At 43.5% G+C, this 24,444-nt stretch overlaps 2 protein-coding genes across 5 annotated transcripts in view; one reads left to right on the top strand and one right to left on the bottom strand.

Moving 5' to 3' along the window:
* The first annotated feature begins 467 nt into the window (after positions 1–467).
* On the top strand, positions 468–10,467 carry LOC121936583 (amyloid-beta A4 precursor protein-binding family A member 3-like). The gene is made up of 8 exons (XM_042478923.1): positions 468–626; positions 1,294–1,380; positions 3,638–3,796; positions 4,666–4,878; positions 6,000–6,212; positions 7,238–7,357; positions 8,404–8,544; positions 9,900–10,467. The coding sequence occupies exons 1-8, from the start codon at positions 468–470 to the stop codon at positions 9,969–9,971; spliced, it is 1,164 nt and encodes a 387-aa protein (XP_042334857.1). The 3' UTR covers positions 9,972–10,467.
* TJP3 (tight junction protein 3) overlaps positions 4,768–24,444 on the bottom strand; it is a 56,575-nt gene continuing 36,898 nt past the window's right edge. For 3 of the 4 annotated variants that reach the window (XM_042478921.1, XM_042478920.1, XM_042478922.1), the window contains exons 13-20: positions 22,635–22,854; positions 20,980–21,179; positions 19,324–19,419; positions 17,344–17,414; positions 16,250–16,561; positions 15,618–15,875; positions 13,095–13,147; positions 10,591–12,214 (exon numbers count right to left, since the gene is read on the bottom strand). In XM_042478921.1, the coding sequence (XP_042334855.1) occupies positions 12,106–12,214; positions 13,095–13,147; positions 15,618–15,875; positions 16,250–16,561; positions 17,344–17,414; positions 19,324–19,419; positions 20,980–21,179; positions 22,635–22,854 (1,319 nt within the window). In that variant the 3' untranslated portion in view covers positions 10,591–12,105. Of the gene's footprint in view, positions 4,869–10,590; positions 12,215–13,094; positions 13,148–15,617; positions 15,876–16,249; positions 16,562–17,343; positions 17,415–19,323; positions 19,420–20,979; positions 21,180–22,634; positions 22,855–24,444 lie in introns of those variants that run through there. The other variant, XR_006104992.1, reaches the window with a different exon arrangement.

Here is a 24,444-nt window from a genome sequence, read left to right on the forward strand (position 1 = left end):
AAGGTGATTTGGAGCAGGCTATTCTGAATGGGGAGCTGTGTTTAGTTCCAGATTTGGAACTTTCCTCGATGAGGACTAGAAAACTGCTTGTTCAAGCTGAGGAGTTTATCACACAAAAGAGATCGGGAGTTTATCCCGTGAATATCCCAGGAAAATAGTGTAATTATATGAAATGCTGCACAAAATCCACTATTAAAGTCTCAAAGAAGCATTAATGCGCATCTTTTTATTTTCAGGATTTCAGCGACAGTGCATTTCTGATATCACTTTATTTGCGCAATTGCGTGTGATAATCATTCACACAGTTACACATGTTACTGCTTTATCTGAGGATGCTTTAAATGAGCTTTAATCGCTTTAATGCTGAAATTAATCCCAGTGTAATAAATTCCTGAGTTGGGTTCAGTAAGTTGGCACTGAAGAAGTGTTCAGTTTTCTTTCCTTTTGTGTTATTAAACTAGCTCTTGATGCTTGTCTCAGTCCCAGGCCCTTGCGAACCCGAAGACCTGCTGGAGGGGGTGATCTTTGGGGCCAAGTACCTTGGTTCCACACAACTGGTCTCCGAGAAGAATCCCCCAACCAGTGTCCGCATGGCACAAGCTCAGGAAGCCATGGACAGAATTAAGGTGAGATGATTGTGGAGGTGGTCGATGTCTTGGTTTTGGATGGAGAGATACACAGGCCTTTGGTCTGATGCAGCAGCAGTGTTGCAGTGGATGTAAGGGTGAAAGCTGGGGGGGCTTTATTGACAGGGATGATGGAGTCATCTGCAACCTCCTTTGAGCTTCCCTGTCCTCTCTGTGTTAACTCTATGGGAGATCTTTCCTGCTATAATATAATGTTCTAAGTTTATTTCTGTTGCAATGCAAAATATTTTTGGAGTCCTGTGGTCTTGGATTGAAGGGACCACAACCCCTTTTTGTGCGGGAATAAAGAACTAAATCACTCCTGAGATGCCCATTGAATTTCTGTTTAAGATCTCCAAAGAAGGAGAGACCACCACTCTCTTAGAGCAGGTCTTACCACCAAGAAGTTTAAATGGAATCTCGTTTCTTATCATTTGAATCCCTGGGTTTGTGTTCTGGTCTCTGGAGTAGCAGAAAACAAGCTGGCTCCATCTTCTGTGACACCAGAATTAAAACTACTGTATTTGAAACTTCTCCATTTAAAAGAAAAGGAGAAAAATAACATGGAGATAAAAACCCTTCACTTTCCGAAAGGTTTTTTGGAATCAAATGGTTGATGGAAGGTTATGTTCTCATATCTCTGTGCCCCCTTTGCATTGTGATGCAGGCACCAGAAGGAGAATCCCAGCCCATGACAGAAGTGGATCTTTTTGTATCGACACAAAGGATCAAAGTCCTCACGGCTGACTCTCAGGTGGGCCTGAATACAAATGGAAAGAATATTTTAAAATAATGAATAGTCTAGAAACCGTGATGAGAAGATGTGCAAAGATGTGCAGGTTGGACTTATTCTGCACAAAATTTGCACATGGCTGGTTTATGTGGAAAATGGCATTTTCTGTGCGAGAAATTGTCTTTCTATGCAGACATATTTTTTGTGCAAATGTTGTGCAGAATAGGTTCTGAATTGCAATTCTCACAGCTGGAACAAAATTGCTAAAATTACCTGTTGCTTCCTTTGAGAGGAACGTTGCTTTGTGGCTTCCAAAATTCACAAAACAGTGATGCCTTTATTTGACCAACCAAAATGCACAAAATACATGGTGCAAGCTTTTGAAGCTCCACTGGTTTCTTCATCAGGCAAAGGCATTAAAAAATCATACAAGAAGGGGGAAAATGAAACGATGATGTTAGTCACAGGTCTGAATTTTCTCAAGGTATTGTTGTGTTGTTCTGCAAAAGGATATCTGCAAGCAGGTATAGAAGGAAATGACAAAGCTTCTCTGGCCCAGAAATCCCGAGGATAGTATCACCATAGTCAGGGTTAATTTGAAGGCACATAACAACAGTATAGCCAGAATCCTGTCGATGTCTTATGCAAGTTCTTTTAGTTCTCTTGTGGTGTGGTTGGACTCCTTTGTTCAGTGCAAAACCATATTCAGTTCAGGGTTGCAGAAGTGGAGTTACACATCCTTGTGCATCCAGGTACACGTGGGAATGCAATGCACATGGATCCTCATGCACATTTTTCAGCATGTCTCATTGCACAATTGAGTGTGCATTCAGTTGCACAATGTTGCCATTCAGCTCAAGGGTCACAGAGCAGAATCAGTGTGCGTGTGCCTCTGCAATTAGAGAACACAAGTCCACAGAACAGAGTGTGTGACTTTGCTTATCTATATAGGTATACCTCAGATAAGGAAGCAGATGTGTTCCAGGCATTACTTCTTTAACAGAAAATTTGGTACCAGAGGCAGAAATAACATGGAAAAAATAAGGATAGGTTCCTACACCACAAAAAAGAACAGTTCTCTCTCTCTCTCTCTCTCTCTCTCTCTCTCTGCAAAAGGCATAAACATATCTAAAAACGTAACTACACACATCTCCAATCCTCTGCTCCCTCCCCAAAAGAACTATTACAAAACAAGAAAAAAGAGGAGGGAGACCAAAACAAATATAGAAACACATATCAAATTTAAAACTCACTTCCTGCATCCTAGCTTTTAGCATAATTGTTATCATTTTAAAGATCCAAATTATTATTTCCTCTAGTCCCAAATATATAAAAAAATTATATGTCAAAACCTCTCTTTTTTCTTGCGTGTATCTCAGAAATTGTTTCCACACTTCTGCAGACCCATTGGCTTTCCTTTAAAGTAGCAGTTAATTTGCCCAATTCTACAAACTGGAGCACCTTCATGATTCAATCTTCTATAAATGGAACAACCCCAGCTATAATAGAATTGGATAGTGTAAATCCCACTGTTTCCCTGGTTCAAATGTTACTGCAGACATGCTGCAGCCTGACACAGAGAGACTGTGCTTCTCCAGCCCTCCTTCACCATCATTTCAATGCTGATGCTGCTAAAGAAAATCTAGCTAGATAAAGGCCAAAGAAGAAAGGGAGAGGCTGAGCAGATATAAAAAAAACTTTGTTAAAAGGAAGTTCTTTGCCAAAGGCTTTGTTAACTGAGATGTATGCCTGTCTGCAATGTCTCTGGCACCAGTCAGTTTCTGTTTTTTAACCAACCGGTTTGACATCATTCTCTTTTCATTGCTAAAGATAAAGACTTCTACACAGGAGCGACTTTGGGAGCTGAGAATATTTAGAAGAAAAAGAAGACTGAGAGGCAGAATTATACAACACTAACACTATATGGTTCCTATATTAAGTACCATCGTAGTGTAATTTTTGAGAAATAGCAAATGCACATAGCTGTCACTTCATTGCACAGTGCACAGTTCTCAGAGGCAGATGCAATGCATATTGATGCCCTACGCAAGGTGCATGACTGCTCACTTGGAATGGTTCTAGATGCAGAACTCTATTCCCACCACCATAAACTGGATACATCCATCCTGCATTGTGTAAAAAAAATTACTCTGCCTCCATAATGCAACTTAGGCTTTTGTCTGTCCCTAATCAAGATTTTGTGTCTTTGGTCAGCCATAGCTTCCCATGTCCTTGATATGTCTTTCTTTCTCTCTCTGCTCCTGGTTTTGCACCATAGGAGGCCATGATGGACCATCCTCTCCAGACCATCTCATACATTGCTGACATTGGAAACATCATTGTGCTCATGGCCCGACGGAAACTGCCTCGCCGGGCAGATGCTCCCATTGACAAACAACTCTACAAAATGATCTGCCACGTGTTTTACTCAGCAGATGTAAGACCTGTGGAGTTATATGTCTGTGTATGTGTGTTTGTGTGTCCAGGGGGTGGATGATTCAACACAATGTGGGATGCTCAGGAGTGTAGCTGCTGGTGAGAGTGGGATGAATGACGGGGTTGTTCCTCCCAAAATTCTGTCCCCGAAATAAATTTTCCTTCAGCCGTCAAATTTCTAACATTGCAATAAGGACAGGATATACTTGTAACAATAGTTTTGGTGGCATTCTTCAAGGCAGAATTTTTTCCCTCTCTGCTGAAGTGATTGTGTGCAAAACTATTTTTGCCCTTAGAACTCAGTTTGCAGCAACTGAAGTAAGCTAAAGAAAAAGGAGAAAGTGTCAGGAGGAGAGAGAATTTAGAAGTAGCCAAAATGGTGGGCTGGTGATTGGAACTGTGCCTGCCAAACTGGGAATTAGATAGAGGCTATTTTAAAGGTTTATGAGATGTGTAGTAGTCAAAAAGTAGAACCTTCCCAAGCTCTGGTCTCTTCATAAGCTTAATGTGGGCTGAGAGAAAATGTGGATGTTCCCATTTTGGATAGCACCGGTCAGCATTCAATGCCCCCCCGTTTTGCCCAGTGAAGAGCCAGTTGTGAAGCTGTGTAGTCGAAGGCTCTCACGGCTGGCATCCATAGTTTTTCGTGAGTTTTTCAAGCTATGTGGCCATGTTCTAGAAGAGTTTATTCCTGACGTTTTGCCAGCACCTGTGGCTGGCACCTTCAGAGAAGATGCCAGCCACAAATGCTGGTGAAACATCAGGAACAAACTCTTCTAGAATATGGCCACATAGCTCGAAAAACTCACGAAAAACAATAGTTCTGAAGCTGAACCAATCTTCACTTCCCTGCTCTTTATTTCCCTACAGGCCCAGTTAATAGCCCAAGCCATCGGCCAGGCCTTTAGTGTGGCTTACCAACACTTCTTGCGTGCCAGTGGCATCGATCCCAGCCAGCTGAATCCCCGACAGCCGGATAATGAGGAAGATGACGACGACGATGATGAAGACACCCTGGCTAAGGGTGAGGAGCTGTACAATGGAGATTTGGCTCACTTCTCCAAGCAAGAAAACTGTAAGAAAGTAAGAACAGGATGAAAACATCGAGGGAGGAATGGGGCAGCCCCACTTTATTATGACTGAGTGGAAGCCATTTTGGGATCACTAACATGCTTGTTGGGGTGTCTTGGTCAAGCTCTTGGCAAGTCAAAATCTTTCTGCCCAGTCATTCAGTTATTGAATTGGTTCGTTTTTGGCTCATCATTAAAAACCAGTCTTTCGAAATCAGGGACAGGGAACACATACACCCCAATTTTTTAAAAATTAACTCAATGTTATCTCAATGTTTCTGCCTCCTCCAATGGGTGTAAGGGGCAATTTGTCATCTTTTTAACCCTCCTTAGGCCATTTCCCAGCTTCCATGACTTTCCTCATTAATAATTCTTGTTATCTTCAACATACTCTGATGTTGCTTGACAACATGTATCCCAGTTTTCATCTGTGAAATGTTGGGAGGGCATAAAACCATCCTCAATACCTTTCATATTGTGTCATATTGGAAACTTTGTGCTCAGTCAACTCTGTGGGGGAGAGGAGAGAAGAGAACACTCTTGCTCTTCCCAGTTGGCTCAGTCAAAAGCAAACTGCTGCAGCCTGTCCTAGTTTCCTCAGTACTTTTTGCCATTTTTACTACACTCTGAGGTTGCTGGCACACATGCTAGGGTTTTCATCTGTGAAATGTTGGAGGGTATGTTGTTGTTATTCACCATCAATTCAGCTTTAGCTTATGGCAGCTCCGTGAATGAGAGACTTCCAAGAGCCCTGGTTCATCCCCAGCCCTGCTCAGGTCTTGAAAACTCAAGAAAGCCATGGTTTCTTTATGGAGTCAGCCTACCCCTATGCAGTTGTCTCCCTCTTTTTTTATTGCCTTCTACTTTATCTAGCATATTCATGTTTTCCAGTAAGTCATGTCATCTCATGATATGCATGATATGTCAAAAGTATGACGGCCTCCGTTTATTCATCTTGGTCTTTGTGGAGAGTTCAAGCTTATTTGCTCTTGGACCCATTTATTGGTCATTTTGCCAGTCCATGGTATCCATAGAATTCTCCCCCAGCACCACGTTTCAAATTAGTTGATTCTCTTCCAGTCAGCTTTCTTCACTGCCCAACTAAGATCAAGCACATGTCTCTCCTCCATCCAGGTCACCATCCTGAAACAGAAGGGGGAGATCCTGGGCGTGGTGATTGTCGAATCTGGCTGGGGTTCCATCTTGCCTACAGTGGTCATCGCAAACCTCATGCACAGAGGGGCAGCTGAGCGGTCAGGCAAGCTGAGCATTGGTGACCGGATCATGTCCGTCAATGGGACGAGCCTCGTGGGGTTGCCTCTTGCTTCGTGTCAGAACATCATCCGGGTGAGAAGAGAGGCTTCAGTGTTATAGCAGAGGGACACCAATAGAGAGAGTAGTGCAGTGGAGTTAGGACTCTCTGGGTCGAAGCCCTAGGCCTTTGTGACTATCAGGGACATTGGTGCCATCTGTTGCACACACCCTGAGCTTCCATGTTCCCAGATTGCTGAATTTAATAGCAGTCTTCACAGTTAGATGAGAGAGGGTTGGATTTTCCCAGTAGCACCATGCAAGGATACCACAGTTAACAAAGGGAGAAATCCCATGCAGAAACGGGGGGTTAAATCAGAAAAAACCCACAAAAATCGGGTTGATTTTCACATGACGTCGTCATTCAAGTGGTATTAACCCGAATGGAAAGTAGACAAAAGCTGCTCCTTTTTACTTTGGGAAAATCCCAAAAGATAAAAAGAGTGGCTTATGTCGACTTTTCGTTTGGGTGTACCTTCAAGTCCTTTCTGGGAGCTGTAACCCATCTATATCTATATGTTGATGTGTGCCTTCAATTTGCTTCCAACATTTGGCGATCCTGTCACAGGGTTTTCTGGGGCTGAGAGAGTGTAACTCCCCCATGGTCAGCCAGTGAGTTTCCATGGCTGAGTGGGCAATCGAACCCTTATCTCCAGAGGCGTAGTACAACACTCAAGTAAAAGGTAGTACAATTCTGGAGACCAAGGCTTGCTTCTCAGCTTGGCCAGTCACAGGCTTTCTGCTTCATGGGAAAGAAATGGCATACCTCCTTTGAAGAAATCTTGCCAAGAAAACCCCATGATAGTGTTGCCACCATCAGTCAGAAGCAAAGGCACACAACAACAACAAAAGTATCTCTCAGTGTAGGTTCCATAGCTCATACAGGTATAAATGCAAGAAGCATAATCACCTATCAGATTATGGCAATTTGCTATTCCTTCTGGCTCTCATATATGTGTGTGTGTATGTTTTCCAAGCTTTTTTAAAATTTGTAATTAGTTCTTTCCAGCCTTGGGAAGAGCAAGCTATTCCTCTGACTTTACTCTCCTCTTCCTTTCTAGGACTTGAAACACCAGACTGAGGTGACGCTCAGTGTGGTTCACTGCCCGCCAGTCACCACAGCACTTGTGCGGAGGCCTGACACAAAATACCCTCTTGGATTCTGTGTTGAAAATGGCATTGTGAGTAATCTCGGTGGCTCAGATGAGTAAGTCAAGCTGTGTGCTTATTGAGGGAAGTTGCTTGGGTCCTTGCCAGTATGATCACCAGGATTTCCCCCCCTAATGTTTAACTGAAATTTTGTATTTTGAACCCACGGATTCGTTTCCTACCTTCTGAAGCAGAACAAAACACTGACTCCACTTTCGGCACAACAGCACTTAAGATATTTAAATAGCTATCATAGCACCTCTCAGTCTTCCAGTGCAGGCTAAACACTGCCAGATCCCTCAACAGTTATTACAGGACTTAGTTTTCAGACCTTTGATCATCTTGGGTACAATTCTCTGAACACTTTCCAGCTTCTCAAAATCTGTCTAAACCTGGACACAGGATTCAAAATTCAGTCTGATCAAAAGGGGAAAAAAGAGTGGTACTATTACTTGCCACCATCTAGACACTATGATGTGTCTTAAATTCGAGAATTCCTTCATGGCTGCCCTTCCAAGTTTTATTCTTCTGATTTTTAACAGCACTCTTTTGATTTATGATGGCCATTGTATAGAAAATCGTTAGCTATCCACTTTAAAATTATGCAGATCATCTGTGGTCATTATTTTCATTTTCTTAATGGTACATTTTAACCCTGTCTTTGCATTTTCTTCTTTATCGTAACCAATTCAGTTACAATATTTCTATCCTGCCCCATATCATAAGGTCTCTGAGTGGCATACAGTAAAATCAGCTCCTAAAATGTAGGGCAATAAAATGTAAAACAATAAAAACTATTTAAGCATTCTAAAAACTTACTAAACAATTTGATGTTGTTATTTGACATCAAGTCAAACTTGACTTATGGTGATTCTGTGAATGAGACACCTCCAAAAAGCCTGGTCATCAGATGCCCTGTTCAGGTCTTACAAACTCAGGGCATCAGCTGTGAATTAAACAATGATGTGGTTTAAAAATTTGAGGTTGAAGCAAAATTTACACAAAAGCTATCTCCCCTTTCAGCAACTGTTGATAGGAGTACTCCCTTCTTCCTCCAATTTGCCATTTTCTCTTCCAGATCTGTAGCCTGATGCGTGGTGGGATTGCAGAGCGTGGAGGGATCCGGGTGGGCCACCGCATCATCGAGATCAACGGGCAGAGCGTGGTGGCCATGCCGCACGAGAAGATAATCCAGATCCTCACCCAGGCAGTCAGTGAGGTAGGTGCCTTGCTTTTCTCTCCACCCATTCCTTTTACATCCCACTTCTCGGTGGGACAAGCTGGGATGAAAATAGTTTAAATGCATCTATTGCATTTATATTCCACCTTGTTTCTAAAGCAGAGTGAGTCACATGTGGCCCACCAAGACAATTTTTGCCCCCCCCCCCCCCCAAATTGTGAAAATCTTTTTAAAATGAGCATTTCTTGTTTCATTCAAAGGAGGCTTGTAATGTTGCTACTAAACTTGTCAGTGTGTTGTGGAATGGTAGCAATTTTATAGCCTAGAGAGGGTAGAATCTGTTGAACAATGTTATTCTAAAGAAACTGAGGCTTATGCATTTGGCACTCTGTCCAGCTAGCACTTTTATCCTCCTCTCACTTTTATCCTGAGAGGTAGTGGGGAGATTGCGACCTATGGTCCACTTGTGGCTTCTCACGCCTTTTTGTGGCTATTAATTTGCTCCAAGTCTTTCCAAAAAATTTTTGCATGCAAAACCTCATTTATTACTAACTACCCCAAAAATATACCCCTTACCTTGCTCAAATGAGCAGAAATCTATCCTAAATTGACTAATAAACCCAGAAGTGCAAATAAGATGATTTCAGGTCAATACAAGGTCTGAAAATATGCAACTGCAGCCCACTGCGGGGGTAAGAACCTTCCCATTTAGGCTAAGAGCAATTTGTCCCTTCCTGTTCCATGCCAGAACACAACAAATAGTATAGGAAGTCTTGGATCAGTGGTCCCAAACATTTTTGGGGCTACCGCCCCCTTTCCTCTTTGATGACAAACCTAGTGCCGAATTCAAAACAGCCAATGTTGGTCACTACTCCCATTGCCACCCAGTCACTCTGGGAGCAGCAACCGAGCAGTTGGCCATGCCCATGCTGCCCTTGTGGGAAAGGCCAAGGTGGGCAAAAGGCCTCACAGTCGCTGCTCTGCCAGCTGATCGGTTGCTGCTTCCAAGGGGTTCAGGTGCAAAGGGAAATGCTTACCTCTGTTGAGGAATGACTCTCAATCCTCCGGACCTTGCTGTCAGTCAGTCTTTCTCCAGATCTTGCTATCATGGTGCCGTGGCAGCACAACCCTCTGGACCTCACAGGCACTCCCTCCAGACTTTGCTGTTGCGGCACTGTGGCAGCACAGCCCTTTGGACCTCAGTCAGTCCTTCCAAACCTTGCTGTTTCAGTAACACGGCCCTCTGGATCTCACTGTCAGTCAGTCCCTCCAGACCTTGCTGTCATGGTGCGACAGCAGCGCAGCCCTCCGGACCTCACTGTTCCTCTGGACCTTGATGTTGCAGTGCCACTTCTCCTCACCTTTCCTTTCAGACTATTTCTTTGTTCTTTCAGGTCCATATCAAAACCATGCCCGCTTCAACATACCGCCTTCTGACAGGCCAAGAGCACCCTGTTTTCCTCTGAACAGAGACAAGATGGAGGTCGCCATGCCTTCTCCTGGGTCTGCTTAACAGCTTTCCTGCATCTCTCCCATCACAAACTTAACTTGCCTTAAAACAGGTGCAGAGGACAACACAATTGCCTTTCTTTTTGCACTTTCTAAACTGCCACAGAAATCTTTTCTGTTTGGCTTATCTGGTGAGAGGTTTCTACGTGTTTGGATTTGTAGACTTACCCAGCTTGGTTGAATGAGTGGAATTGAATTCCTTGCTACAATGCCATGATGGCTGCAAGAAGTATTTTTGGACTTTGCCCACATCTTGCGGAGTTCTTTTGTGCCTTGTGTCTTTCTCTAGCACTGAAGTGGAGTGCAAGAGTCCTGGGGTGGTAGGTTAGGGCTGTACCACAACAGGTCACAAGTGATGGGGGAAAAAATCTTATTTAAAAAAAGTTTTCATTTTGTGAAAGGGAGGGGGGAATCAAACCTTTGAAATAGTAAAACAACATAGTGGAGTGTGGATTGAGCTTTCTGCTTGAGATACAAGGGCAAATATTGGCCCTCCGGGACTGCCCAAGCTGTTCACCATGATTTAGTCCCATGACCACCATGCGCACCCATTGCAAGAAGAAATACCTGAAAGTGTTAAGCTGTTCTAAAGATAAAAGTATTGCATTTAACACTAGAACATCAGATCCATGTCTCCCGCAGCAGGAAAAAACCCAAACTGCCCTGCACAGCCTCCATTCTTTTCCCCCTTTGTTCGTACTCAACAGGACATACAGTTTGGCTAAAAAGAGTCTCTTTATTACAAAGGCACATGTGGTGGGCTCAGAAAAATAAACCACACACAGCCCCAATAGCTTTCTAAAAGAAAGTCCCATGAACGGAGAAAGCCTGGCTGTACACCCTGATAACAAACCAGAGAAATCCCAGGGTCCTCAGTACCTTCCTTGTCCACTCTGACTGTGTATTTATTGTTAGAGACCATAAAAATAAACCCCAGTCCCAAGTATGTGGGAGTGTGGCAGTTTTGAAAAAGGAAAAGTGAACACTGCCTTTGTTAAAACTGTACAGGGCTTTGGAACTGTACAGGGATATAGCGCTCTAAAAACCATACCCTCCAAGATTTCAAAATGAAAGCAGGATATGTGTGGCCAAGCAACATCAGAGTGTGGTCAAGATAGCAAATGTTATAAATGAGGAAGAGCAGAGAAGCTAGGTGAGCCTGCAGCTGTGTGCTTTTGCCTGAGCCACTTGGGAAAGGCAAGATTTGGGGGGGGGCCTTTCTCCTTCAAGTAACAATTCTTTCCTCCATGAAATATTCCTTCATTCCCAACATTTCTAGCACTGCAGAGTGAGACACAATCATTCACCCTGGCTATAATTGCTTTATATTACTTCTGATGATAGAAAATGGAGGAAATTTTCATTTGGAAGGAGGATGCCACCATTTTGCCTTCCTGTAGCTTCACCTTTGGCTTGAACTGCCACAATTAACAGGATGACGAAGATTTAGCATTCCTTGATTCAGGCAGTATGAAACTGACATAATTGTGCAGTGCAGACATACCTTAAGAATGGGGTGCAAAGAAAAACCAAAAGCCCAGCTACATAATTCTTGGGGCAAGCCATACATAATTGGAATGGTCTAGGATACCAACGGTTGTAGGGATGTCCTCATACAAGTGCCATGTCAGCAGCACCAGCCCTGCAATCCTCCATATGGGCTGGACTATAACTCCCATCACCCTTAACAAATGTGAGTGGATGATGGCAACCATACTCCAATCTCTGGACTGTGGCAGGTTAGGAAAGCTTAAAATGATAGAGAAATGGGGTGGATCTCATCTGAGGGTAGAAAAAACTTACATGTACTGTACCTCTGGCTTAAGCTGACAAGAAGAACTAAGGAAAGGGGTAACAAGGTACCGGATATTTCACCTTGTGGAAGATTGTTCTTTTTGGCTGCATTGAGATGATAAAAATATAGGTAGTGTGAGTGTCCGCTGAATGGGGGGTATTCAAAAGGCACAGGTCACCACAACCAAGGGAAAGCGTTTATCCCTAGTTCATAGTGGACGGAACCATCTTTGTCGTTTTGCTTTTCCTGGACAAGCTGAAAAATGAAAACTTTACTGGTCCCACTGCAATCTATGTTTACAGATCTGTGGCAGGACCCCAGTCATAACCATAGTCCTGATCCGATTCAGAGTCGTAGGCCCGGGCCTGGGTGAACTTCTTGCGCAGGGCGTCGTGTTCGTACTCCCTGGCAAAGGAGAATCCAGGTTATAAATGAAGCAATGAGGACTAGTTCAGCAACTCTTGACATCCAGCTAGCCCAGAAGTGGGGAAGGTATGGATGGCAAGCTGCTCCCTAGCAATCCAATTCCCTCATCACCCAAATTCCCTAGAATGACTTCTTGGGGGTGTGCACCATGTTTGGAAGCTCCCTGGGGGACTTTCCCCTTCCCTGGGTCAACTCAAATATTTGCAAAAGCTTTCAAAAAATGTCTTTTGCTTCACAGTGTTCTCTGTTGAGGAAGGCAAATGCCCCAAAAGACGGTAAGAAATCCCCCATGTCCCCTAGAAAGTGTTTGGGGGCAAATTTGATTTGGGGGGTATATGGAATGGGGTATGGACTGCCAAAGTCTCTTGAGACCCCCCGTTGAAATGCATTGTGTTAGTTTTAGCCCAGCTCTCCAAACTGACAAGGTCATTTTGAATTTTGACTGTGCCCTCCAGGTGCCATAAGCAACTTTGATAAGCAAGCCTTCTGTTCCATCATCTGAGTCATTTATAAAAATGCTAACAGATCTCTGGACATAGTGGTAGAAATCAAAGATATAGCCATGTTAGTCTGTTGAATTAGTTAGCAGAGAGATCTTGTGGCACTTTTGAGACTAACTGAAAGAAAGAAATTGGCAGCAGGAGCTTTTGTAGACTTCAGTCGACTTCCTCAGATGCATCTAAGGAAGTCGACTGAAGTCTACAAAAGCTCCTGCTGCCAATTTCTTTCAGTTAGTCTCAAAGGTGCTACAAGATCTCTCTACGTATAGATCTGTGGACGTTTCCGGTTCCCTCCCTGGTTCAGCACATTGGTATCTGACTACAGCTCCAAACTAGAAGGCAAGATTGGGGCCAGGTACCTGATGTTGCTCTCTTGCTGCCACTGTCCTTGGGGTTGCTGGTCACCATCGTGCTGCAGGAGAGACAACAGAAGAGATCAGAGCCAGTGTCTTTGGCCATTCAGTGGTTTGCATAGCAGAGATTTACAATAGTGTTACTACACTGGACTTATGCTACATCAAAGTTATAACACAGCATTGCACTGAGGTGCAGAGATGGCACAGTGAGTACTGATGCCTCAAATTTGCATCTTGCACATGGTGTAGTTACTCCCCAGCCTCCCACGTAAAATGGAGAAAGCTGGAAACTTACTAGAAACTAGAGTTGGTTGGATAGTGTTTGTGTGTTACGTGCCTTCAAGTTGTTTCCAACTTACGGTGACTAAGGCAAATCTGTCAGGGGTTTTCTTGGCAAGATTTGTTCAGAGGGGGTTTGCCATTGCCATCCTCTGAGGCTGAGAGAGTGTGACTTGCCCCAGAGCATTTCATGGCAAAGTAGGAAATCAAACCCTGGTTTCCAAAGCCACAGTCCAATGCTCAAAGTACAGATGTATGTTTAGCTGCTGAGGAACACATGAATGGAATACGCCTAACTTAACTGCAATCTAAACATTGTATAATGGGATGCATAATGTGTTAAGATAATAGATCTTACATTACCCACCATATGAACTATTTCACAGTGTATTGTTAGTTTGGCATAATGTCACTTGCATGGGGTGGCACCCTTGCGTGGTTTCTCAAAAAGGGCAATCCCAATATTCATGCCAGCGTTTAGATAGTCAACGATTTCATATACCTTGGCTCAAAATCCAAAGTCAGACTGCATTCCAGAAATCAGAAGACAACAAGAAGCTCTGGAGGAACTAGACAAGATCCTGAAGTGCCAAAATATATAACTGAATACACATTAGAGGTGGATAGACTCAATTCAGGAAGCCACCACTGTCCTGAGTTTGCAATGGATAACAAAGTGACTTGGCGGTCTCTCGTTCATAGGATCACCGTAAGTCAGTTGATGGAGTTAACAACAACAAAGGCACCAACAGGATTCTGGCTAAATGAATAAAGTACCACAGATTTGGCATCTGACAGATTTAGTGCTACACAGAGAGCAACAAACAAGGCTAAACTCCCATGCTTTTACTTACTCTCAGACATTTTACAGATGAAAACTGGGCCAGCTCTGCACAGATCCAGGGTGCTATGATTCAAAGGGAAACTCCTCTAAACTGGCAAGGCTCTCTTTCCCTGATTTTTTTCAAGATTAGAAGCAACCTGAGACCCTGTAGTGCAGAATGCTCTGTTCCAAATGTAGGAGCAGCTGCTTGTTTTTCCCTAAGCCGACTGCAAAGAGCAGTTTGCTCCTCTCTCTCCAGCTGAGTTGAGTGCAAAGTATTTTTGCACTTTGAAATCAGTTTGCAGCAATTGAAGAAAGCCACGGACAAAGCGGGAAAGTGGGAGGAGGAGAGAGGAATCAGGACATTTTAAAAGCTGTGGGACAGGAAAGGATTAATCTGGGCTTTCTATGCCAAACTAAGACAGTTGGAGGGTATGCGGTGTGGCTAGACAGTTCAATCAGGAGCAGTTTTAAAGAGTCCAGGTTAGATACCTTAGAATCATAGAATAATAGAGTTGGAAGAAACCGCAAGGGCCATCCAGTCCAACCCCATTCTGCCATGCAGGAAATCTGAATCAAAGCATCCCTGACAGATGGCCATTCAGCCTCTGTTTAAAGATTTCCAAGCAAGGAGACTCCACTATACTCCGAGGGAGTTTGTGCCACTGTCGAACAGCCCTTACTCTCAGGAAGTTCCTCCTAATGTTGAGGCAGAATCTCTTTTCCTATAGCTTGCATCCACTGCTCCGGGTCCTAGTCTCTGGAGCAGCAGAAAACAAGCTACCATTTCCCCGCAATGGTTACCATCATTTGGGTCTTTCCCATTTTGGTAGGGGTTCACCTCCCACATTCTCAAAGGTTGAAATTCCTTTTGTGAGTCTCCATGATGAAGGAGAAAGGTGGGAGGCGGAAAGAGAAACTGGGACCTTTTAAAAGCAGCTGAGACAATGGGATGGCAGAGGATTAACTAGGACTGTGAAATTTCAGTGTTCCCATATCTGAATGTTTCATGGATGAAAACTTCAACACATGTGGCCCACCAATGTCAGAGTGTGATAAAGATGGCAAGACTTATAAAGAAGGGAGAACACGCAGATAATGAAAAGTTGCAATAGTTTGCAGGACTCCATTCTCTCCTTTCTGAGTTAATCGAGTGCAAGCCATTTCCCCACTTTGAACTCAATTCAAAGTGCAATAATGGAAATAAACAGATAAATAAACTGAAGAAATGTGGGAGGAGAAGAGAAAAAAATGGGACATTTTAAAAGCAGCTGAAAATGTGGGATGGAAGAGGATCGAACTAACTGTAACTCTCCCTGTTAAACTGGGACAATTGGAGGGTATATTTTTGTTTTGCAATGTGTGTGCACTAAATAAGAGTCATATGCACAAGACTGTCACAATCTTATATGTCATGTGCTTACCAGATTGATGGGATAGGCCAAAGCGGCCGCCACGCGCTCACTCAGGTCCTGTTCTAGGCTCCTCTCGGTGGGTTCGGAGGAGCGGGACAAGGCTGGTTCCTGATAAGCCTCTTCCAGCTCCTGGTCCGTGTAGGGCTCCCCTTCGGCATCCGTCTCTTCATAGTCGCTGTTGGCACGGCTGTCGCAGGTCAGGTAGCCAGGGCTGGTGGCTGACGTTTGGTTCAACATATCTAAGCTTTCCTCAGCGGAGACATCCACCTGAGGAGTGAGAAGCAAGGAGAGAAAATTAACATCAAATAGCCATTTAGGCTGAAAAAGTACATGCAAGAGGTCAGGGACCTTGTCATTGCAAATGTTAACCAGAGGACTTTTTGTTTTTGGTCACATCTTGGCACCCCTAGGACATATGAGGTGCAGAAAGGGTCTTTCTTAAAAACAGAAATGATTTCCAGTCTCTGTTTTGAAAATAGGCCTCTCTTAGATCCAAAATTAGCTATGGGAAAAGCTAAAACATGGCAAAAATGTCCCCTAGAAGGGGCAAAAAATGGGGGTGTTTTGAAGGGTGCCCACTCCAGATCTAATGTGGCTCCTAGCCACATGCCACATGATTCTACCACCGTAAACCCACCCACCTGCTCTTCCGTTGTCCAGATTGGCCGGGCCTGTTGTATCCGAATGATGTCTTTGAGATGCTGGTACCAACTGTTGGACCCATCTGCGAGGCTGATGGTGGCCGTGAAGAGGTGGCTGCAGTGCTTGCGCATCTTGTTGGCCTGGGCATATAGGCGCCGCGAACTCTTCTTGGAGTCCGGCGCCAACCACTGGCGCATGGCTTTGACACCCTGTCGGCTCTCTGGCTCACAGAAGACCACGATAGGGAAGTACTGGACGTAATTGAGGCGCTCCACTGCTGCAGGCGTGATATCCAACAGCGCATGTTTATCCTGTGGAAGGGAACACGGAGATGGTTCAATTGCTGCTCAGTTTATGTCTCCTCTGAGTGGCAGGTGCTCTCAAGGTATCAATGATGAGAAAGATTTTCTCCCATCAACTCATCCTTAAATTGGAAATGTGAGAAATTGGTTCTTTCTAAATTCAACTAGTGAGCTAGGAATCTCCCCTTAAATATCAAGATTCTAGTCTTCATGGTTTTACATTATTGATGTGAATTGTGTGCATCTCTCTCTGGGATCTCAGGGAGGCCACTGGGACACCTGCTGTGTGCCTTCAAGTAGTTTCTGAGTTTTGGTGACTCTAAGGTGAACCTAACACAGGGGTTTTTGGGCACAATTCCTTCAAGGGTGGTTTGCCATTTCCTAATATTCTGGGAGAGGATGATGTCTACAAGGTCACCCAATGAGTTTCCATGGCTGAGAAGGGATCTGAATTCTGATATGACACCTAGTTCAATACTCAAACCATGTCATCACACTGACTCTGAAAATAGTGTGTTCCTGGCTCTTGTTCAGAGTGGATTTAGCATGGCTCAATATATTTTCATAGCTGAGCAGAGGGGATTTCAGCCCTGGTCTCCGGGAGTCTTAGTCCAACTCTCAGATCTCTATACCACTCTAGCTCAAACACACCCATGTTGCACACCTATGAATGAGAGACCGCCAAGAGCCCCAGGTATGTGTTCACAAGTTCAGGGTGTCACGCTATGTATTTCACCAGAAATTTCACCTCCATAAGCTTCACACTGGCACCACTTAGTACATTCTCCCACCTGCTTTGCAATTTGCCACACGGAGTCCAGCTTGATCACTTTGGCTGATCCTTCTTCTCTGGAGACACTCTCTGGAAAAACAGAGAAAAAGAAATAAAATATGACCAGTGAAAAATGAGGGAGAGAGAGACAACATTTTCGATATCCAGAGATCTGCTATCACCACCGAACCTATTTAGTTGCCTTTCTTGTTTGTTTGGTGGCTCCTCTTCTTAAGTCATCTAATTCATTGATTCTATTGTCTCCATCATGCGCTTTTCACTGGAAATTTACTGGGAGGTGACTTTGCGATCTAGCGGTTTAGTGGCATGTTGGTGGCAGTAGACTCACGTCTATGAAAGCTTATGCCACCAACGTCTTTCTTACTCTCACTTAGTCTCAAAAGTGCCACGAGATCCCTTTGCAAACTGGTTCAGACTAATACGGCTATGTCTTTGAATTTTACTACATATGTGCGGCTATGTGCAATAGAACTAGTGGCCTTATTTTCTCCATTTATGTGTCCTAGTGCATTTTTGGTAGTCAGCGGTACAGGAATTGCCCCTTCGATCCACAAAACATTGATTTTACGCTGCAGTTTCAGAAAGACAATAACCATCACCTGGTCCATGGTCAGTTGAGGGGTTGTATTACTTATTCAAGCCTTTATTTTGTTTGCAAGTCAAAACACGTTGGCTAAGCTCATAAACATGTATTAACAAAGTGTTTGCTGGCAATCCTATATCCACTGACAACATGGAAACATGCCTTTATTTTCTTTGCAAGTCAAAACACGTTGGCTAAGCTAAGAAACATGTATTAACAAAGTGTTCGCTGGCAATCCTATATCCACTGACAACATGGAAGCATGCCTTTATTTTGTTTGCAAGTCAAAACACATTGGCTAAGTTAAGAAACATGTATTAACAAAGTGTTCGCTGGCAACCCTATATCCAGTGACATCACGGAAACATGCATGGCCCCACTAAACTGAATGAGGCTTACTTCTTCAGAGACATGTATTTGCGCACTGTGAAACCAGTGTGGAGTAATAGTCTGAGTGTTGGAATAGGGCTCTGGGAGACCAGGGCTCAAATCCTTACTCAGCCACGGAAACCCACTGAGTGATGTTGGGCAAGTCACACTCTCTAAGTCTCAGCCAATCTTGCCCTGCCTCACTGGGTTTTAAAAGTATAGTGTCTAGATCAAGAGAAGTAATACAGTAGTGCCACTCTATTCTGCTCTGGTCAGGCCCCACCTGGAATATTGTGTCCAGTTCTGGGCACCACAATTCAAAAAGGACATTGAGAAACTGGAGCCATGTGTCCAAAGGAGGGTGATTAAAATGGTGAAGGGTCTGGAAACCATGAAGCCCTATGAGGAACGCCTTAAGGAGCTGGGGATGTTTAGCCTAAAGAAGAGAAGGTTAATGGGTAATATGATAGCCCTGTTTAAATATTTGAAGAGATGGCATATTGAGGAGGGAACAAGCTTGTTTTCTGCTGCTCCAGAGAACAGGACCCAGAACAATGGATGTAAGCTGCAGGAACAGAGATTCCACCTCAACATTAGGAGGAACTTCCTGACAGTAAGGGCTGGTCGACAGTGGAACAAACTCCTTCGGAGTGCAGTGGAGTCTCCTTCCTTGGAGGTCTTTAAGCAGAGGCTGGATGGCCATCTGTCAGGGATGCTTTGACTGAGAGTTCCTGCATGGCAGAATAGGGTTGGACTGGATGCCCTTGCGGTCTCTTCCAACTGTACGATTCTATGATTTAAATTCAGTTTTTAACTTGTGTTTTTAACCTTGTTTTTGCCTTCTTTTGTTCTGCATCCCTCTTTTACCTGTGCTGGTCTACGAACTGTAATAAAGATGAACTGAACTGAACTCAAGTCTCAGAGGAAAGCATTGGGATACCTTCACTGAAAAAAACCTTGCAAAGACAACCCTATGATAGGTTTGCCTAACCATTGCACCATCCCTTCAACTGAAGGAGGACTCACCAGCAATTTCAAACTCGTCCGGCATCTCTGTGCACAGTTTCTGCATGGCTATGTCGGCGATTGGCCCCAGGATCACCACCGGACGCTTAAAGGTTGCTGGAAGAAAGACAAACTGTTGCTGTGAATTGTTTGCAGCATTCTTGTTGAATCACCCCATATTTGTAGTCTCTTAAATTATTATTGTTAATAATAATAATAATAATAATAATAAATATTATTATTAATAAATTATTATTAAAATAATAATAATAATAATAATAAACTATTATTACTATTATATTTAAATTATTATTGAAAAATAATCTGATATACAAAAGACTGAAGATTATTATTATTATTATTATTATTATTATTGTCTTAAACTGAATTTATTGTATGTCACCATGAGATGTTCAGGAATAGAGAAGGAATATATGGTAAGCTTTGAAAAAAACACACACAATTAAACAAAATAATTTTTAAAAATAAATAAAATAATGAAATAATAATAATAAAATAAAATATTTTGTAGAGAAGCATTTTGTAGAGAAGCGGGATATAAATAATAATAATAGTTGTTGTTGTTGTTGTTGTTATTATTATTATTACATAAAACTCCTGGTGTGCATTTTGCTTCCTTCACACACTAGGATTGCCAAGTGAAATAAGTAATAGGACTTCTGTACCTTTTAATGGTTGTGTAGAAGAGGAAATTTCAGCCGCTGCTGCTTGTTACCCGACAAGTCACCCCTGCCAAAATTCCTTCTTCTACACAGCTATTAAAAGGCACAGGAGCAGTGTCCTTTATTATCACTTGGCAACCCTACCCCACACTCTGCTGTACACAGACTTAACTCACTTCTGGAACTCATTACTGGGAGATATGGGGATGGCCTCTGGCTTTAAAATGGGTTGGGACCATTCCACAGAGTAGGAAAAGTCAGTCAATCAGGTAATATTAATCATCGTGGCTATTTGCCATGATGACGGCTGCATGAAACCTCAAGTTTCCCGGGAAGTCTATCTCATGACTATGAGATGCTGAGGTTGAAGAACAAGGAAGGCGCCACTGCGCTCACATGCTGCTTGCATCCAAAATGGAGCGCTAGACTTGATCGTCCTACCCAACAGGTCCCTTCTAGCATAGGCCTATGAAGATAGCAAAAAGTGGATCCTCCATGTACAGGGCAAGTCTATCTCAAATAATGAAGTCATGGGTGACAATTCATTTAATGTAATTTCAATACCATTTTCCTCTCATTATGGGTTGTTTCATCCCTGTTCCCATGCCATCTGGCTATACTAGAAAAAGAAGATCAGTTGTTCCACCAGCCATGCCGAAAACCCACTTCTTTTATCCTCCTTTGTCAACCATTCCTCCTTTAATGATAAAATACCTTTCCCATACAATGGCAGTCTATCTCAGCTCACTACATCCTGGAGACATGGAACTGTTGCCTAACACCCCCTGGTTGAGCTCAAAAGAAGGAATGACAGAGTTATAGAGTTTGAGGTAACCCTAAAGGCCATGTAGTCCAACCCCCTTCCATGCAGGAATCTACATCCCAAGTGGCCCCAAACAAACACTACAAAGCTGGCAGGGCATGATGGTTGCCACACAATTCATGCTGCCAGGTCACGATGGCACATACACAAATTCCACAATGAATTCCCCACCTTCCTTGAGCATGACTCTTTCGTAAGGTGGATAGTGGCCTTGTTTGGTGAGGGCTGATAGGTCTTCACGGCTCTTCCGCAGATTGCGTTTGGCCCCTCTCAGTCCGCGCAGCTTCCAAAACTCGGCACGCGCACCGGAGGAACCGGAGGTGCCTGAGGTGGCTTTGAGGACCGATTCAAGGCTGGCGATTTGTTCTGCCCTAGGAATTACAAGGATCACAGAGTTGAAAGGGAACGCAACTCCAAACCCTCACCATGCAGGAATACACAACTACAGCACTTCTGGAAAGTGTACCTCCAACCTCTGCTCAAATATCTCCAAAGATGGAGAGTCTACTACCCTCCAAGGCTGTCTGTTTACATTGTCAAACAGTTTTTACAGTTAAGAAATTCTTCCTAATGCTTAGATGGAGTATCTTTTCTTGCAATGTGAATCCACTGGTTCGTTTACTAATCTCTGGAGCAGCATAAAACACACTTGCTTCAACAAATGTCCTTTTAGAGGGCCATCATGTCACCTCTCAGGTTTCTCTTCTCCAAACTAAAGAAACCAAATGGATCTGTCCTATAGAATCCTGGGACTGGAAATTGATGGAGGGGCATTGAGAATTCTCAGCCAGAGAGCTCTAGTTCCTTCCCCAACTACAAACTCCTGAAGCCCTCCTGTGACAGCTCCAATTATCCAGCATGGACATGGGTCTAACAGACAAGCATTCAGCCTTACTTCTCCAAACAACGCATCTTTGTCATCATGCTGACAACGTTATTGGGACATTCATTCTCTCGGTCTTTCTTGACCTACCTTGTAGGGTTATTGTGATGATAAATTGTAGTGGGGAAAAGGAGAGTATTCTATGCCACCTTGGAGGAGAGGTACATCAGAATGTAAATGTGATTAGTTAGAATTCTATACTGCGTACCCTCCAACTATTCTGATTCGGCAGGGACAGTCCTGAACAATGCTCTGCCATTTCACTTTTTCTGCAGCTTTTAAAATGTCCTGGTTTCTCTCTCCTCCTCACACTTTCTCCTTTTGCAATTGGAGAAACTGAAGCTGCCTTCAATTTCTCCAAACTAAGTTCAAAGTCCAAACATAGTTGCACTCAAGTAACTAAGGAGTTTATTACACTGGAGGAATTTCTCTTAATGAAAAGAAAGTGGGGCCAGAACGCATTCATGTGAATTTGCTAATTCAGCAAATTTACGTGAATTCGAATTGCATTCGAACTGACTTCCCATTGCCCGAAATTGTGTGTAGTGGTCTATCACGCAATAACGTGAAACTCCATGATTGCACTTGGACTGACCTCCCATTGCCCAAAATTGCATGTGGTAGTCTATCATGCAATAACATGAAACCCCATGATTGCTTTCGGATTGCCATTGGATTATACTTCTAATTTCCCTTGTCTGATAACGTCCATAGTCTGGGGGAGAAGAGAGGAGGTGGCAGAATCATGCCATAACCCAGGAAGCTCAGGGAAACCAACATGTTACAGCTCCTCCTGACTATCCTGTTCTTTTGCCATCTTGACTACACTGGTGTAGCATGGCCCCACATGTCGTGACCTTCATCTGTGAAATGTTAGAGAATATAGTGCTAGCATGCACATGCAATGTATTCTCTCTCTCATGTACAAACGCACACACCATACCTGCTCTTGTTTGGGACGATGCCCTTGTCCATTTCTTGGAGCTCCTTGCCCATCCGGATGGCAAGCCAGCTCCCCAGTTTGCCACGGTACATCGTATCCACCACATGGAAGACCTCCCCACGGGTGAAGCTCAACCCAGAAGGTGTGTCCTTCTCAAAATCAAAATGGGTGCGGATGTAGAAGGAATCTCCTACGTTGGACTTGACCATCTTCATGTAGACTGGAAAGGAGGAAAGAGAGAGGGAGATCAGATGACACAATCCCAGGGCCTGAAACACAAGCCTCTCCTAATGGAGCCACAGCAGACAGAGAGGAAAGGAAAAGGGAAGAAAGAATAGTAGCTACAAGTGGGAGAAAGGGGGATTTTTAAAATATATATATATTAAAGGCTATTAAGAAGAGAAAAGAAGGAAGAATTAAATGCCTAATGCTAGGCAATTGGAAAGGCATCACAGAGGGAAAAGGGCCATAAGCAGATGGAAAGGTTTCTTGTTGTGTGCCTTCAAGCCGTTTCCAACTTCTAGAAACCCCAAAGAGACCCTATTATGGGGTTTTCTTGGCAAGTTTCTTCAGAGGGGGTTTGCCATTGTCATCCAAGTAAAGGTAACCAGAGAACAAGCAGGAGCAACAAGAAAGAGGTCTGTGCTGGGCAAAGGCAGGAAGAAGACCTGGTTTCTAGGATGGCTGGAGGAGAGGAGTCGCAAAGTCTGTTTGTTTTTGGCTATCGCAAGACCTCTGTTTTTCTTCCTGTCTCTTTGACGGTGATGAAGAATCCTCAAGTTGTTTCCTTTCACCAATCCAGAGAATGACAGAGAGACAGTGACAGAGTGACAGAGGAAATTATCAGACAGTGGTGAAAGGCTGGGAGTAAAAGGCATACTCCCAGCAAAGTTGAGCAATCCTGTGAAAGATTTTCAGACACATTGTGCTTATCCAGGATTTAATAATAATAATACTTTATTCTTATATACCGCTATTCCTTTTTCAAGATCATAGTGGTGTACATGTTAAAAGACAGTATAAAAACAGCAAAAAACAGCGTTAAAACATCAAATAATCTAAAAACAGATAATAAAACATCAACTCATGGGGGGAAAGCTTGAGGGAAAAGGAAAGTTTTTAGCATCCTCTTAAATCCATCAAGGGATGAGGCTGTGCGGAGCTCGTCGGGCAGGGTATTCCATAATCTGGGGGCTGAGATTGAAAATGCCCTCTGTGTTGCACTATAATGAGCACTTGGAATAGACAAAAGATGTTTCCCACCCGACCTGAGAGTGCGGGGCGGATTGTATGGGGAGAGGCGGTCCTCCAAGTACCCTGAAGATCCAGGAATGCTCCAACAACAAACCATTCACGGGGAAGTCCTGGGAATGGTTTGTTGCTGGAGCATTCCTGGATCTTCATGGGTTAAGTCCTGGATAAGCACAACGTCATCTGAAAATCTTTGGTGTGATCGCACGACTTTCCCCAATTTCCTCCCGTCTGATAATTTCCAGAGATAGAGTGATGGAAAGTGATACATGAAGACTGACAGAGTGATAGCTAGCATGATAGAGTGACTGATATATAGACAGATAATACAGTGATAGAGATAATAGAGTGATAGTGACAGATAGACTGATACAGATAGACAGACATAGACAAACAGTGATTGGTAGCAATAGAGTGATAACACTGACCGAGAAAGAATGATAGATGACAGTGATGGAGTATGTGATAGAGTAACAGAAAGACATAGTGACAGAGAGAGAGATAATACAGTGATAGAGTGACAGAAATAGACAAGAGTGACTGTGTGTGTGAAAGACAG

This window comes from Sceloporus undulatus, chromosome 7 (assembly GCF_019175285.1).
Source record: "Sceloporus undulatus isolate JIND9_A2432 ecotype Alabama chromosome 7, SceUnd_v1.1, whole genome shotgun sequence".
Taxonomy (NCBI): Eukaryota; Metazoa; Chordata; class Lepidosauria; order Squamata; family Phrynosomatidae; genus Sceloporus; species Sceloporus undulatus.